The 14,063-nt window shown below is 36.6% G+C and overlaps 1 protein-coding gene across 3 annotated transcripts in view; it reads right to left on the bottom strand.

Annotated features, from left to right (window-relative positions):
* Window positions 1-14,063, bottom strand: part of Ndel1 (nudE neurodevelopment protein 1 like 1) — a 76,132-nt gene that overhangs the window by 48,532 nt on the left and 13,537 nt on the right. For all 3 annotated transcript variants that reach the window (XM_076871771.1, XM_076871770.2, XM_076871772.1), the window contains exons 6-8: window positions 9,917-10,090; window positions 6,989-7,080; window positions 2,029-2,180 (exon numbers count right to left, since the gene is read on the bottom strand). In XM_076871771.1, the coding sequence (XP_076727886.1) occupies window positions 2,029-2,180; window positions 6,989-7,080; window positions 9,917-10,090 (418 nt within the window). The remainder of the gene's footprint in view (window positions 1-2,028; window positions 2,181-6,988; window positions 7,081-9,916; window positions 10,091-14,063) is intronic.

The raw sequence follows: 14,063 nt of genomic DNA, 5'->3' as shown, positions 1-14,063 counted from the left end.
AACAGTCGGTTAGTATTGCAGTGTACATATACAATCCATTTGTCAAATAATCCCAACACTTGATTGAATAAGGGCCAGCCCACAAAAGCATATTTCTCTTTTGGTAGAAATAATACAATATAAAATTCATATAATTTAAAACCAAAACCAAGTACCACCTGGAACTAGTTCTATTGGGAAGCACCTTTCCCAGTTCAGTCCAGGAAACAACGCCTACACTGCATCTAGCCTGCTTCCTGGGGGCGGGGGCTCCGGCAGAGAGCCCAAGCCCACTCCAGCTTTCAGCCTACTTTGGATCCCCTACATTTCCCCAAGAATGGGTTCATCTCTGGGCAATCGCTCCTTTATGACCAGAGGCAAATGAAAGGCAGGAGCAAAGAGCCTGAACAGATCGTGTTATCCCTCCCTCCCTGTTGTGACCATCCTGAGTCACTCCACACACAAAGGCACCTGTCCAACCAATCCAGTTCTGGGTCTTTCCTATTCTCATGTCACAAGATACCTGAGGCCCACCAAAATATATGCTTCCAGACAGGGATTAACAACTACCCTACTGGAGGTAATTAGAAGTTGCAGGAGAAAATAATTAGACCTTATTTCCAATGCTCTTGAAGACTTCCCTTAAACTTTCTCCTTATAAATTGAGGGAAATGGTTACTCTCGTGTGAAATAAATAAATAAATATTCCATGTATCATTCATTATAGTATAAACACAGGGGTAACTCCCCAAGTTTTCCTGAAACTCCTAAACCTAAGGAAAATTAATTTTATACTTACCCCACCAAAGAAACTACAAAAGTTAGAACAGAGTTCTGATTTATACATTGATATTTTTCAATGTATTTTTAAAAGAATATCTAAGAAATGTATATACTTCAGGGCAGAATTCTCTTAAGGCACAGAGATAAAACAACACTACTATGGACAGTAAGGATGAAAAATAAGATCCTTTTAAAAATAGATTGTGTATCAAACTGGTCCTCTGTAAACATTCTGTAATTATTGAGGATAGCAGAAAACATAAGCTCTTTAAGAAATTGTGAAAATTTCTAGAGTTGTGCCTGCATTTCTTCCACACAAAAAAATAAGGAAGAACTGTCTTCAGGACTCAAAGCAGAGACAATGGCAAGGGATCATGGGTACTTCAGCTGCTTGTTACAGTAACAGCTACCTAAAGTAAAATGGTCAGCATTCCTAGGCCACAGGCCCTAACTAGTTTCCCATATTAAGGCATGCCCATAACAGAAGGACAGTCATGCAATGTTTTTAAAAAAATCAGGTAGAACAATATGTAACGATATGGAAAGATACAGGCAATGTAAGTCATGATAAAAATGATACAGAGCAACATTTAAAGTACAATCCCATGTGTGTTGCAAAAAGCTTACAGCAGATGCATAAAAATGATTTTACATGCCTAAGAATAACTCTAAGGAATGCAAAAAAATAGTATAGCAGAAAATAGCACTTTTAAGTTCACAAATTTATATACCAACTGAATTATTTTATTAAGAATATACCTCTGCCTTCAATTTTATGACAATTTTTTTTTTTAAATCCTCTCAAAAAAAGTCTCCACTTTATACAGAAGTTGTATCTCCTAAAATGAATTTGATCCAGTGTCTAATAATTCTGGATTTTATATTTTTCTAAGATTTTCAGATAAGGGATTTTCTCAAGAATTTTGGATGTATTCATTTCTATCCTTTAAAAAGATTCGCCGAGTGAGTCATAGGCCATAAAACGTGGAGAACTGGAACCATAGCTAGCCCTACAGAATCACCCAAGCCCAGCACTGCTGCCTTCAGGGGTCTGCTCCCAGAACAGAAGCTGCACACTCCAGGCACCAGAGGCACAGACTCCACAGAGACCAGAAGACGACAACAGATTTCTGTCTTCCAGGATTTGAATGAGAATTGGCTTTGGGTTTATCAAACTGAGTGTATGTTCTCAAGACTCTTAATCTGTTGACTTTTTCTGCAACATTAGTACTCCAAAACTGATCACTTAAAAAATCCAGGACTTACCCTTTGTCAAAGAAAGACGTGTGCCCTGATCGAGAGAACTTTGTGCCATTGCTATTCATCACTCCACAGTTCACATTCCCTGAAATATAGGATTTTCGTGATGCTTGGTCCTTTGCAAAATTCCTGCAAGCTGCTAATTTGGATTCTAAAGCCTATGAAAGGAAGAAAGAATGATTTGGTTGTCAAAACAGGAGATGTAGAGAAAATTTTGCATTTCAAACTATATCTATTTCAAGCTTCAGCCTTTGCTCTCCTAGTTGATAATGGTGGTTTAGTTAAGCCATGATCGATCGCCTTTCTAATAGAAAGAGGAAACATTTATATGGACTCTCTTTCTAAAGAGCCCAGAGTATTTATTCCTGTCAGTCTTATTGAAGGATATAGACACAATTCCCACCTGAGAACTAAGAAAAATGTGGCACAGTAGGTACAGACAGATCCCATCTCTTGACCCCATCCATTATCTGTATTGGTTGAAGTGAGATGGGTGTGTGTTGGGAGCAAGCACTATAAAGAATCCAAAAATATAACTTGAGAATGTTTTTAATGCAGCCAATTCTTTGTATAGGTTCTTCTGTCTGGTTTTTCCAATGCATCAGAATGGATACAAAAGCATTTACAAAAACCTCAGAGGAAATTAAAAGTCATTTTATTTCTGAGAGCACATTGTTTAACTAATACTCTTTGTCTATAATTTAATAACTCACCTGAAAATAATACTGGCCCTTTAGCATTTACTTCTGAATTGAGTATTTTTATTTTGCACCTGTCAGGCTCTACCAACTAACAAACTACATGACGAGAATTAAAGTTTCTCATCTATTTCCACATATGCAGATATCACCAACTTCCTCCTTCCCATCAATACTCTGACCAAATCAAATACCACTCCCCAAAAAGGAAAATATAATCCATGGCCAAAACAAAAGGGACAAAATATACAGTCCACTCCTGTCATCCATGACACTAAAAGACTAGAAATGCACAGATAAATTAAATCCGAAGATTTGAGAATACTACTTTGAGAATCTACCTGGATGTCCTACTCCTAAAATTTCAATAAGACTGCTTAGGAAACAACAGTAAAAACTTCCTGAAAATTTTCTTCTCCTCCCTCCTTCCTATGACAAAAAGTATAATGAGCTAGTAAAATAATGACAGAAAGGAGAAGAGAGGTAATGACATTATAAGATAAGCTGAGTGAAAATCATTTACTGACTTGTAAATATACACATCCACAGTAGACACTGAAAGTCATGAATTCCCTATATTCAGTGAACACACTTGTCTATTCATTCAAATTATTTTCTGAGCATCTGCCACATGGCAGGCACAAGTTTTGTTTGAGATATCAGTGACACACACAAGCGCGAGCACTGGGGTCTTTTCAAGGGAAAAGGATAATCTAGAGGCTAAGATTCAGATGTCATCCACACCCAGCGATGGATAAATTCATGGTTGTGAATTATAAAATCAGAAAATCAAGGATGGAACTCTTAGCAGAACCAGAAAGGGCAGGCAACGACCCAACAAGATGACTAAGAAAACTGGGCAAAAAGGTGTGAGAAGCCATTAAACAATGTCAGGGAAGCAGAGGAAAGAGGACATTTCAGGGAGAAAAAAAAGCAGGTCAGCATTGAATGTTTCAAACAAAATTAGAACAGCACACACTGGCTTGACAGCACTGAGATCACCAGTGTGCAGGTTTAGTGGATTGAGCAGGGAACAGAGCCCAGACCAGAATGTCTGGGGAGTTCGTGCGTGGTCAAAATGCTAACAATAAACATAGACAGGCTTTCAAAAGGCTTGGCTGTGAAGTGAAGAGAGAAGGGTGATGGCTAAAGAGATATGCAGTGTAAAAGGAATGAAGAGCTGCTTTATTTTTGCTTTTAAAGATTAAAAAAACAAATTATGTAAGGGGCTGAGAGTGCAGGTCAGTGGAAGGGTATGTGCTTAGCATACACAAGGCCCTGAGTTCAACAGCTAGCACCAAAAAAAGTAATATGTGATACATAAACATTACACATAAAGATTATAGTATGTGTATAATACATATCACAGAATATACAAATATTACATATGGAGAAGTAAAGATTAAAAAGGTTGAAAAGAATGGAATCCAAAGCACATATGGATAATACTAGCCACTGGCAGCAATCTGACACTTTTACCACTGAGACAAAAAGGAAGAATGGCTACAGAGGTAATGACAGGAGGGAAATAACAGAAGGCAAGAGAAGAAATTAAGTAAGTTTAAATCACATGGCCTTGATTTTCTCTGTGAAGAGATAAAGGATAACAGGAATGGAGTGTTAGCCTATAAGAGTGGGGACAGCACAAATGAAATATGCATGAAAGCTCACAGGGACTGGTAGGTAACTGCACACCAAAAGTTTTAGTGATATCTTAGAAGACAGACTGTTGGCTAAATAGGTAAACCATGTAAAGACTCCAAATTAAACTTTCATCACCACTTCTGAATAAATTATATGAAAGCAAAACAAAAAAGGAACAAAGAAAATTAACCACTTCTGAATAAATTACATAAAAGCAAATCAAAAAAGGAACAAAGAAAATGAATTCAAGTGGCAGGTAGAACCAACCAAGAGTATGATGGAGACAAAGTCTAGGATGACAGTGGCACAACAGCACTAGAAGTACATCAAGGCATTCAGCAGAGTGTGAATGAGAAGCTGGAAGATAAAGAGAGATCACAAAGAAAGCATGTTTCTTCAACCACAAAAAAGAAAGGTAATTCTAAGTGCTAGGAAAAGAAAACTTGGCATACAAGTCAGCTAAGATACAAATATACTATGATTTTAAGTAAACAATAAACAAAATGTTTGAAACATCTGTTGAGTGGTACAAATACCACAGGCCCAACTCCTCCTCTATGATCATGCAGTAAGTGTCATACATGGGCATCAGAATGTAAAGTCTATTTGACTACTTTTTAATTTTCAGAACCAAGAGAGAGCTCAAGAAGGGGCAGTGGAGCAGGAAGAGAGAGAGGAGGAGAGATTAGGGAGTTGAGATAGAGTCTAGTAATTCTGAAACAGAGGCTTAAAAAGTTATTTAGGGTTGAGGATGTACCTCAGTAGTACGGCATGTGTTTACTATGTATGACACCCTGGGTTTGATCCCCAGCACCATATTGAAAAAAAGAACTGAGTATGGTGGGCACACACCTGTAATCCCAGCACCTGGGAGACTGAGACAGGAGGATCTAAAGTTCAAAGTCAGCCTCAGCAATGGCAAGGCATAAGCAACTCAGTGAGACCCTGTCTCTAAATAAAATACAAAATAGGGCTGGGGATATAGCTCAGTGGCCAAGTGCCCCCTAAGTTCAATCCCCCCCCCAAAAAAAGAGAGTTATTTAATAACAGATGAATAAAAAATAAAAATGAAATGGGAGGTGGTAGGTTAAATTATTTTGTTGTTGTTGTTTCAAGGTGATTAAATCAAGATGAAGACAAACAAATCATTTTAAGCTATAAGGGTGTACACAACTCTTATGAAAAGGAGAGTTAAAACATTGTCATCTTGGCATCTTTGGAATGAAGAAAGATTAATCTAGGGCTGGGATTGTAGCTTAGTGGTAGAATACTTGCCTAGCACAGATGAGGCACTGGGTTTGATCCTCACCACCACATAGAAATAAAGAAATAAAATAAAGGTATTGTGTCCATCTATAACTAAAAAAAACTTTTTTTAAAAGATTAATCTATGTACTACATGAATGATTCATGCATATTACTCTTTATTGTAATAACTTTAAAATGAAAGAAAATCAGACAGTTTGAAAATAATTCATTTTTTGAGTCAATAAAGGCAAACATCGGACATTGTGTGTTGGCCTCCTATTTCTTCTTTAAAGTATAATGCAATTTCTAATTTTTCCAGAAAATTTTTTACACAAAAATAAGTGAAGGGGTGGTGTGGACGGTGGAAGTTTTAAGAGTTGGTTACTGAAAATAAGTGATAAAAGTCACTGAGAGAAATGAAAAAGAAAGTTAATGCTAGAAATGGGAATGTTATAGTAATGACATCAATCCACATGGTCCTATAACTGTTTTCAGTAATCCAACTGTTTAGTTGTTCCAGATTGCAGCCCTTTATGATCAAAGAGAACAAGAAGTCAACAGCCACAAAATAAGTGAACTGTGTCATAACAGAGGAGTAGAAAGAAAAGGAAAGCAAGAGATGGCTGATAAAAGACAAATACAACAATACATAAACAAATCAGTACCCCTGGTAAAGTCAAATGGTAGGCGTTAAACAGAATTAAAAAAAAAAAAAAAAAAACGAATAAGAAGCCAGACATGTCAGCACACACCCGTAGTCCCAGCTACTGGGGAGGCTAAAGCAGAGGATCACTTGAGCCCTGGAATTTAAAGCCTGAGCATCATAGCAAGAATGCCTCAAAACACAGACAACTGATTAAGCAGAAAAACTAGTTTAATATTTCAAAAAACAAACTGTTATGGAACACAAGGTTAGAGCTAAAGAGAATGGACTAAAGTTAAGGTGGTTCCAAGAGCAATTAGATAGAAACAAAGAGTAGTATTGCCACAAGCCAAATGTCAACATCCCACAAAATAAAAGATGAGGGAATGACCAGGAAAATGGAAGACAAGGATTAGAGGGTGGTCAAAGACACTTAGAGGCTTCACAGTAAGTATCTTAAACAGAGACAGAGATGTCATGCCATAAACACAGCAGTAGGGAACTCGAAGATCACCCAAGTGGTAACCTCAAAGCTCAGGCCCTTCTGCAGAGGCACCAAAAGCCCAGCACTGGTCTCTACTAAGTAGTCACTGGATGCCTTTGCTTCTCAACTTTATTGTTACAGATTTTTTACCACAAGTATCCTTTTATTCCTCCTTCACTTCCAATTAAGAAACAACTAAATCCTACTGCACAACGGCAACGCCTAGTGATAAAATAATTAAATGCTTACCCCTACTTTCCGTAAGAGATCCCCCACGATGTTTAGTGCTGATATCCTAGCAGAAGGAGTTAGTGGACTGGTTCCAAAACCATTTGGTATAGCTAAAGAAAAAGAGAGTGATGACATTAGCAATTCCCTTTACGTTTGGGTTTTGTTGTTGCAACAACAGAGTACACGCTCCAAAGAAAATCAATATACTATTTCCAACTAACCCTTTCTCTTACGTACATGTATCACTGAGTGTAACATTTATCTTTTAAACTTTATTTTGGCCAGGGACAGGAGAAACCTTTGGCTTCCCCATCTCAGTGATCTAAAAAATAATCCCCATATTTTCCCTCAGTAGTTTTCTAAATCTTTTTTAACATTTAGATCATTTGAAGGTTAGGGGGATGGTTCAGTGGAGAGTATTGTAGCATGCACAAGGCCCTGGGTTTTAATCTCCAGCACCTGTAATGCACCTGTAATTTATGGCTGCCTGAGACCTAATGTAGAGGGGGCTGGGGATATAGCTCAGTTGCTACAGTGCTTGCCTCACATGCACAAAGCCCTGGGTTCAATCTGAGCACCACCAAAAAAAAAAAAAAAAAAAAGAGAGAGAGAGAGAGATAATATAGATATCTAAATGTTTTTCCTCCAAATAGATAGCCAACTTCCCTAATACCATTTAGGTAAGACCTCACATCTGAAATAGGACTATAGACTGAATTCCTAACTATTTATATATATTTCAGTTTCACTGAATTATTTAAGTCTATGCCATGAGAAGTATTACTCTTTTCATTTTAACTGATAAAAATTGTATGTATTAATGGAGTACCATGTAGAAGTAATTAATACAGTGCTAAAATCTATTTTTGCTATCTAAGAAGGCAAAGCCCCTTATTGTCATTAGCCTATTTCAAACTTTTCTTAACCATTCTTACACATCTACTATTCTAAAATAACTTGAACTTCAAGTTCTCAATTTTAAAGATCCTGTTAGAACTTTATTAGAAGGTTCCAATATACAAATGTATCTATAAAAAGAACCAATAAAAAATAACATAAAAATAAAATCATACTCTGTAATTAAATATTTTTTATAAATTTAAAAAAAATTTAGTTGTAGATGGACACAATACCTTTATTTTATTTATTTATTTTGATGTGATGCTGAGGATCGAACCCAATGCCTCACATTTGCTAGGCTAGCACTCTACCACTGAGCTATAACCCCAGCTCTTTGTAAACATTTTTTAAAATTAAAAAAAAAAAATAAAACTGTATCTATTTGTCAACCCTGCCTTAGGGTTTATGTCTAATTCTGTGCCAAGGCAGGCCCTGTCCTGTTTACTCCTTAATAACAACTCTAACGGGCTATCAAAGAATGTGCACTGTCTTTGGTCTCACCCAACCTAGGCTTTCAACTATTCTGATTGGTAAACAACCAAAGAATTTTCAGAACTTATCTGTATGTTCTAATTAACAGCATAAAAGCAATACTTTGTTAATTCTCAGAGTTCGATAATTGTAAAGTCTTCAGATACATAAGTATCTGACAGTGAGAGCTTCTGATGACAGCTATAAACTACAGTGTCTGCTGTATATTCAGCAGCAAATTCAGAACATTCTACTATAATTAATAACTAGTGCTATATGACTACATAGCATTTTCACTTGCCTTACCTACTTTTGTCTCATAATAAGTCTAAGATAATTTGAAATGTGGTTAGTGCAACTGATAAACTTACTTTATATTTAATTTCATTTCAATCAGTTTTGTGAGGTTTTTTGTTTGTTTGTTGTTGTTTTTTGTTTTTTTTTTTGTTGTTGTTGTTTTTGTTTTGTTTTGTTTTGTTTTGGTGGTGCTGGGGATCGAACCCAGGGCCTTATATATGCAAGGCAAGTATTCTATCAACTGAGCTATATCCCCAGCCCCTCAATCAGTATAAATTAAAAGTCATATGTGGCTAGGGGCTACTTTATCAAGCAGTCCAGATACACAGTTTACTGTACTAACTGCCCAGACAGCAAACCTCCTTCTATTACTCTGAAAGTTAAAGCCCTATAATTTAAAAAGGGTGGGAGGAAAGACTGCTTCAGTTTAGGATGAAAGCAGCATGGAAGAGTGAGAAAAGCTGAGATATGAGCTGCAAAAACTAAAATCTGAATGGAGAGCTTTGGGATTTCCTTCTAAGGTTCTATCTAGTGACTACTAAGTGGTTTTTCTTCTTCTCCAGATTGCTTTTGCCATTATCTGACAGCAAAAGCAATATTCTCAAACTACAGCTCACCAGTTACCCTGAAGGTCACCTCTGATGACAGCAGCTCCTGAAGCATGTTAACAGATGGGCATATCTATTCAAAACCTCTAGTTTTACATAATAGTGATAAGCAGCAAAAGCAAGAAATAAAACTGTATTTAAGTATGGTTCCAAAACTTGAGTGTGAAGAGGAGATGTGCACAAATACAATACACATTAGCACACAGTAAGAAACTTAAAATGCTCAAGACAATTGTATTGAAGTAGTTAAGATTATAGATGGTTTTGATTTTCATTTTTTCTTTTTTTGTTTTTAATTTTTCTTCATGGGGCTTGTTCAATGGTAAAATACTTGTCTAATATGAGCAAGGCCTTGGATTCAATACCCAGCACCAAAAAAAAAAAAAAAGCCCACCTGCATGAATATGTTCTACTCCTAGAATTAAAAAGTAAACTTTCTTGCTAAACTTTTCACTTTTTAAAATCTCACTTAAGCTGTTGATGTCTTAAAGGCAGCCATTATTTGTTTCCTACATAGCAGTGGCTGAGGAAAACAGTTGCTCTGCTTCAAAAGTACTTGATTGAACCAACTTTTAAACTGCAATTACTGATTGAACCTTAGCAACTCCTGTTTCATCAACAAATCCTCTTCAGTTGATAATCTAACACAGTCTCAAAGAGAAAGACAAACCTTTTGGTGAAGGAAAACTATTTTCTGTTCCTTTGCCAACAGGAGTAGCTGGCAAAGAGAGTGAAGCCTGGACAGCAGAATCCATCTTCTCACAGTCCAACGTGGGAGAACTGGGAGCTGACTTTCGGGTCACTTCCTGTTGTCTCTCCCGAACTGCTAGTTCTTGCCTTAAGTCTGCAATGTTGCAAACAAAGACAAGAATACTCACTAGAGGGAGCAAATACATTAAGCAAAGTCACATCTGCAATGTCATAAAGATCTTCTTGCTCAAGTACTATTTCTCAGAAATGAAATCCCTATTTAACAACTTCTATTTCAAGGGAAATAAAAATGACAGCTCTACAATCTGAATGATTTCTTGGAATTTAAAAATACTATAACCTCAGAGAATAGTCACTATGTCCAAATGCAAAAAAGAAATAAGCCAGGTCCAAAATAGAACTCAGAATATACCTATAAGACATAAAAATAAATATTCTTTACCAACTCATTTGCTTTCATTTTGAAATGATGGAGTTTAGAGATTACTGCAAAATCAATAAAATGTAGTTTTGTAATTTTAAATGGGTTGGGTTTTTTAATTATCATGAAATATTTTGTTTTAGAAAAATATTCAGAACAGTTTTTTTCTTTCAAATATTGGATTTTTAACCCAAAATTAATATTCTCTTTTCCAGTTACACAACCAACCTACAGAACATTTGCTTATGTTAAAAAAGGAAGCGGGCTGGGGTTGTGGCTCAGCAGCAGAGCACTTGCCTAGTGCGTGAGAGGCCCTGGGTTCAATTCTCAGCACCACATATAAGTAAATAAGTAAAAAGAAAGGTATTGTATCCAATTACAACTAAAAATAAATAAATATTAAAAAAAAAAAAAAAGGATGCAAAGTTATTCCGATCCTGGGATCCAAAAGAATTCAAAACAGGATCACAGATTATGCACATCTGTGCTCCTAACAACATTAATTATAATAGCTAAGAGATGTAAGAAAACCAATGTCCATCCATGGATGAATGAAGAATATGGATACACATAACAGAATATTATTTAAAAAGAAGGATATCCTGTCATATTACACCAATAAACCTTAGGACACTATGCTAAGTGAAAATAAGCCAGTCACAAAAAACACAAATACTGTATAATTATACTTATGTGAAGTGTTTAAAGAAGTAAACTCACAGAAACAGAAAGTAGAACTATGATCCCAGGGGGTGGGGAGGAACACGAGAATTGCTGTTTATATGGTTTATATAGTTTCCGTTTTGCAAGATGAAAAAGTTCTAGAGATCTATTACTCAATAATGTGAGAATACCTTGCACTACTGAACTATGCACTTTGGCTAACATTAAGACAGGTGTGGTGGCACATGCCTGTAATCCCAGCAGCTCAGGAAGCTAAGCCAGAAGGATCGTGAGTTCAAAGCCAGCCTCAGCAACTAAGCAAGGCCCTAAGCAACTCAGTGAGACCCTGTCTCTAAATTAAAAAATACAAAAACGGGCTGGGGATGTGGCTCAGTGGTTAAGCACCCCGGGTTTAATCCCCAGTACCCACCAAAAAAATGGCTAAGACATTAACCACAATTGTAAGTAAATAAGATACAAAGTTAATATTTTATACATTATATAAACTATAAGAAGCTCTGCAGAAGAATACATCAGGACGGGGAACACACGAAAAACAATCTATAAAATAGTTGTTATGGTTTAGATATGAGGTGTTCCCCAAAAGCTCACGTGTGAGACAATGCTAGCAAGTTTAGAGGTGAAATAATTGGGTAAGGAGAGCCTTAACTTAATCAGTGTATTAAGCCACTGATATGGATTAACTGGGCAGTAACTATAGGCAGGCAGATTATTAATGGAGGAGATAGGTCACTGGGGACATGCCTTTGGGGTTTATATTCTGTCCCTGGTGAGTGAGTCTCTGCTTCCTGGTGGCCATGTCCTGAGTTGCTTTCCTGCACCATGCTCTACTGTTATGATGTTCCACCTTACCTCAGGCCCAAAACTACAGTCAGCTCCTCTGTGGACTGAGACCTCTAAAGCTCCAAATAAACTTTTTCTCCTCTATGTTGTTCTTGTCAAGTCTTTGGTCACAGTAATGAAAAAGCTAACTAAACAACAGTCAATAAAGATTGGAAAAAGCTCTCCAAGAGTAATCATTTACTACAAATTAAAAAGCAATGAAGCTGGGCATGGTGGCACATACCTGTAATCCCAGCGGCTGGGGAGGCTGAGCAGGATGATCAAAAGTACAAAGCCAGCCTCAGCAACTTATGGAGGCCCTAAGCAACTTAGTGAGACCTTGTCTCAAAATAAAAAATAAAAAGGTCTGGGGATGTGGCTCAGTGATTAAGGGCCCTTGGGGTTCAATCCCTGGTATCAAAAAAAACCAAGCAACAGCAGCAATGAAAAGCCAGGCACAGTGGCACATGCTATAATCCCAGTGACTCCAGAGGCAGAAGCAGAAGGATGGTCAGCCTCAATAACTTAGCAGCCTATTTTATTTTTTATTTTGAGACAGGATCTTGTTGTCAGCAAGTTCCTGTCTCAAAATAAAAAATAAAATAGGCTGGGACCAGGAATGGTGACACATGCCTATAATCCCTGCAAGTTGGCAGCTAAGGCAAGACGAAAGTAAGTTCAAGGCCAGCCTCAGCAAACTTTAGTGAAATCCTGTCTCAAAATAAAAAATAAAAAAGGGCTGGGAATATGGTTCAGTGGTTAAGCACCCCTGGGTTTAGTGCCTAGTACCCAAAAAAAAGAAAAGAAAAAAGTGATTTTCAACTTTCAAATAAATTTATTTTTGAATAAATTTTAAATATGTTTTTATTATTGATGATGTTGATAAACAATGTGAGAAGGTCCTTAGTCATTGCCAGAGGGAGCAAAAAGGTACCAATTTATGTAAAAAATGAGCTTGTATATTACGACCAACAAAACCTTCATTTTCTTTACCACTTATAAGAATTTCTTCCTGGAGGCCTGGGGTTGTGGCTCAGTGGTAGAGTGCTTGCCTGGCATGCATGAGGCACTGGATTCAAACCTCAGCACCACATAAAAAAATAACTAATTAATTAAAGTATTGTATCCATCTACAACTAAATAAAATTTTTTTTAAAGAGAGAGAGAGAGAGAGAGAGAGAGAACTTTTAATATGCATTTATTTATTTTTTTTAGTTTTCGGCGGACACAACATCTTTCTTTGTATGTGGTGCTGAGGATCGAACCCGGGCCGCACACACGCCAGGCGAGCGCACTATCGCTTGAGCCAAATCCCCAGCCCTAAATAAGATTTTTAAAAAAAATTTATTCTTAGGAAATCAAAGATGCTCCTAAATATTATGTATGAGGATCCTAATCATAGCACAATTTACAGTGGGAAAAAATAGTCACCAATAAAGAACTTCTTAAAATATAATTATAATAAAATAGTATGTAGCATTTTAAAAAATATTTTTAGTTGTAGATGGACACAATGCCTTTACTATTTGATTTATTTTTATGTGGTACTGAGGATGGCGAACCCAGTACCTCACAGGTGCTAGACTAGCGCTCTACCACTGAGCCACAACCCCAGTTTCTATATAACATTTTTAAAAATCTATTTTATTTAATTTCTTAATGGTACAAATATAGAATTCCCTATGTAGAATTCTCTGTTAAAGGCAAATGTTAAGGAGTGAAAAAAATACACTTGTGTGTATCTGATTGGGTGTGTGGAAGATAAGTGACAGGAACTATATAAAGGGAAAAAATAGATATGCATAGTCATAGAAAAGAATAGAAAGAAATATGCCAAACTCTTAGTGGATTCCCTCCAAATAAAGGGATTGGTACGATCTTCATCTTCTTCAAGATACTCTGCATTCTACTAAAAAAGGGGAGAAGGGAAACTATTTTGAGGAAAATATATATTAACTATATGTATAATAAGTATACAATAGTATGTACATATTTAGTGCTGTGTGCATAACAAAATTATTTAGGCATAAATAGTAAGAAGACCAGGTATGCTGGCGCATGCCTATAATCCCAGCAGCTCAAGATGCTGAGGCAGGAGAATCAAAGTCAGCAGCAGCAACTTAGCAAGAACCTAAGCAACTCAGTGAGACCCTGTTTCAAAATAAAATATAAAAAAGGG

Source organism: Callospermophilus lateralis, chromosome 11 (assembly GCF_048772815.1).
Source record: "Callospermophilus lateralis isolate mCalLat2 chromosome 11, mCalLat2.hap1, whole genome shotgun sequence".
Lineage (NCBI taxonomy): Eukaryota > Metazoa > Chordata > Mammalia > Rodentia > Sciuridae > Callospermophilus > Callospermophilus lateralis.
Note: the sequence above shows the minus strand (reverse complement) of the source record. Positions and strands in the feature narration are given on the sequence as shown.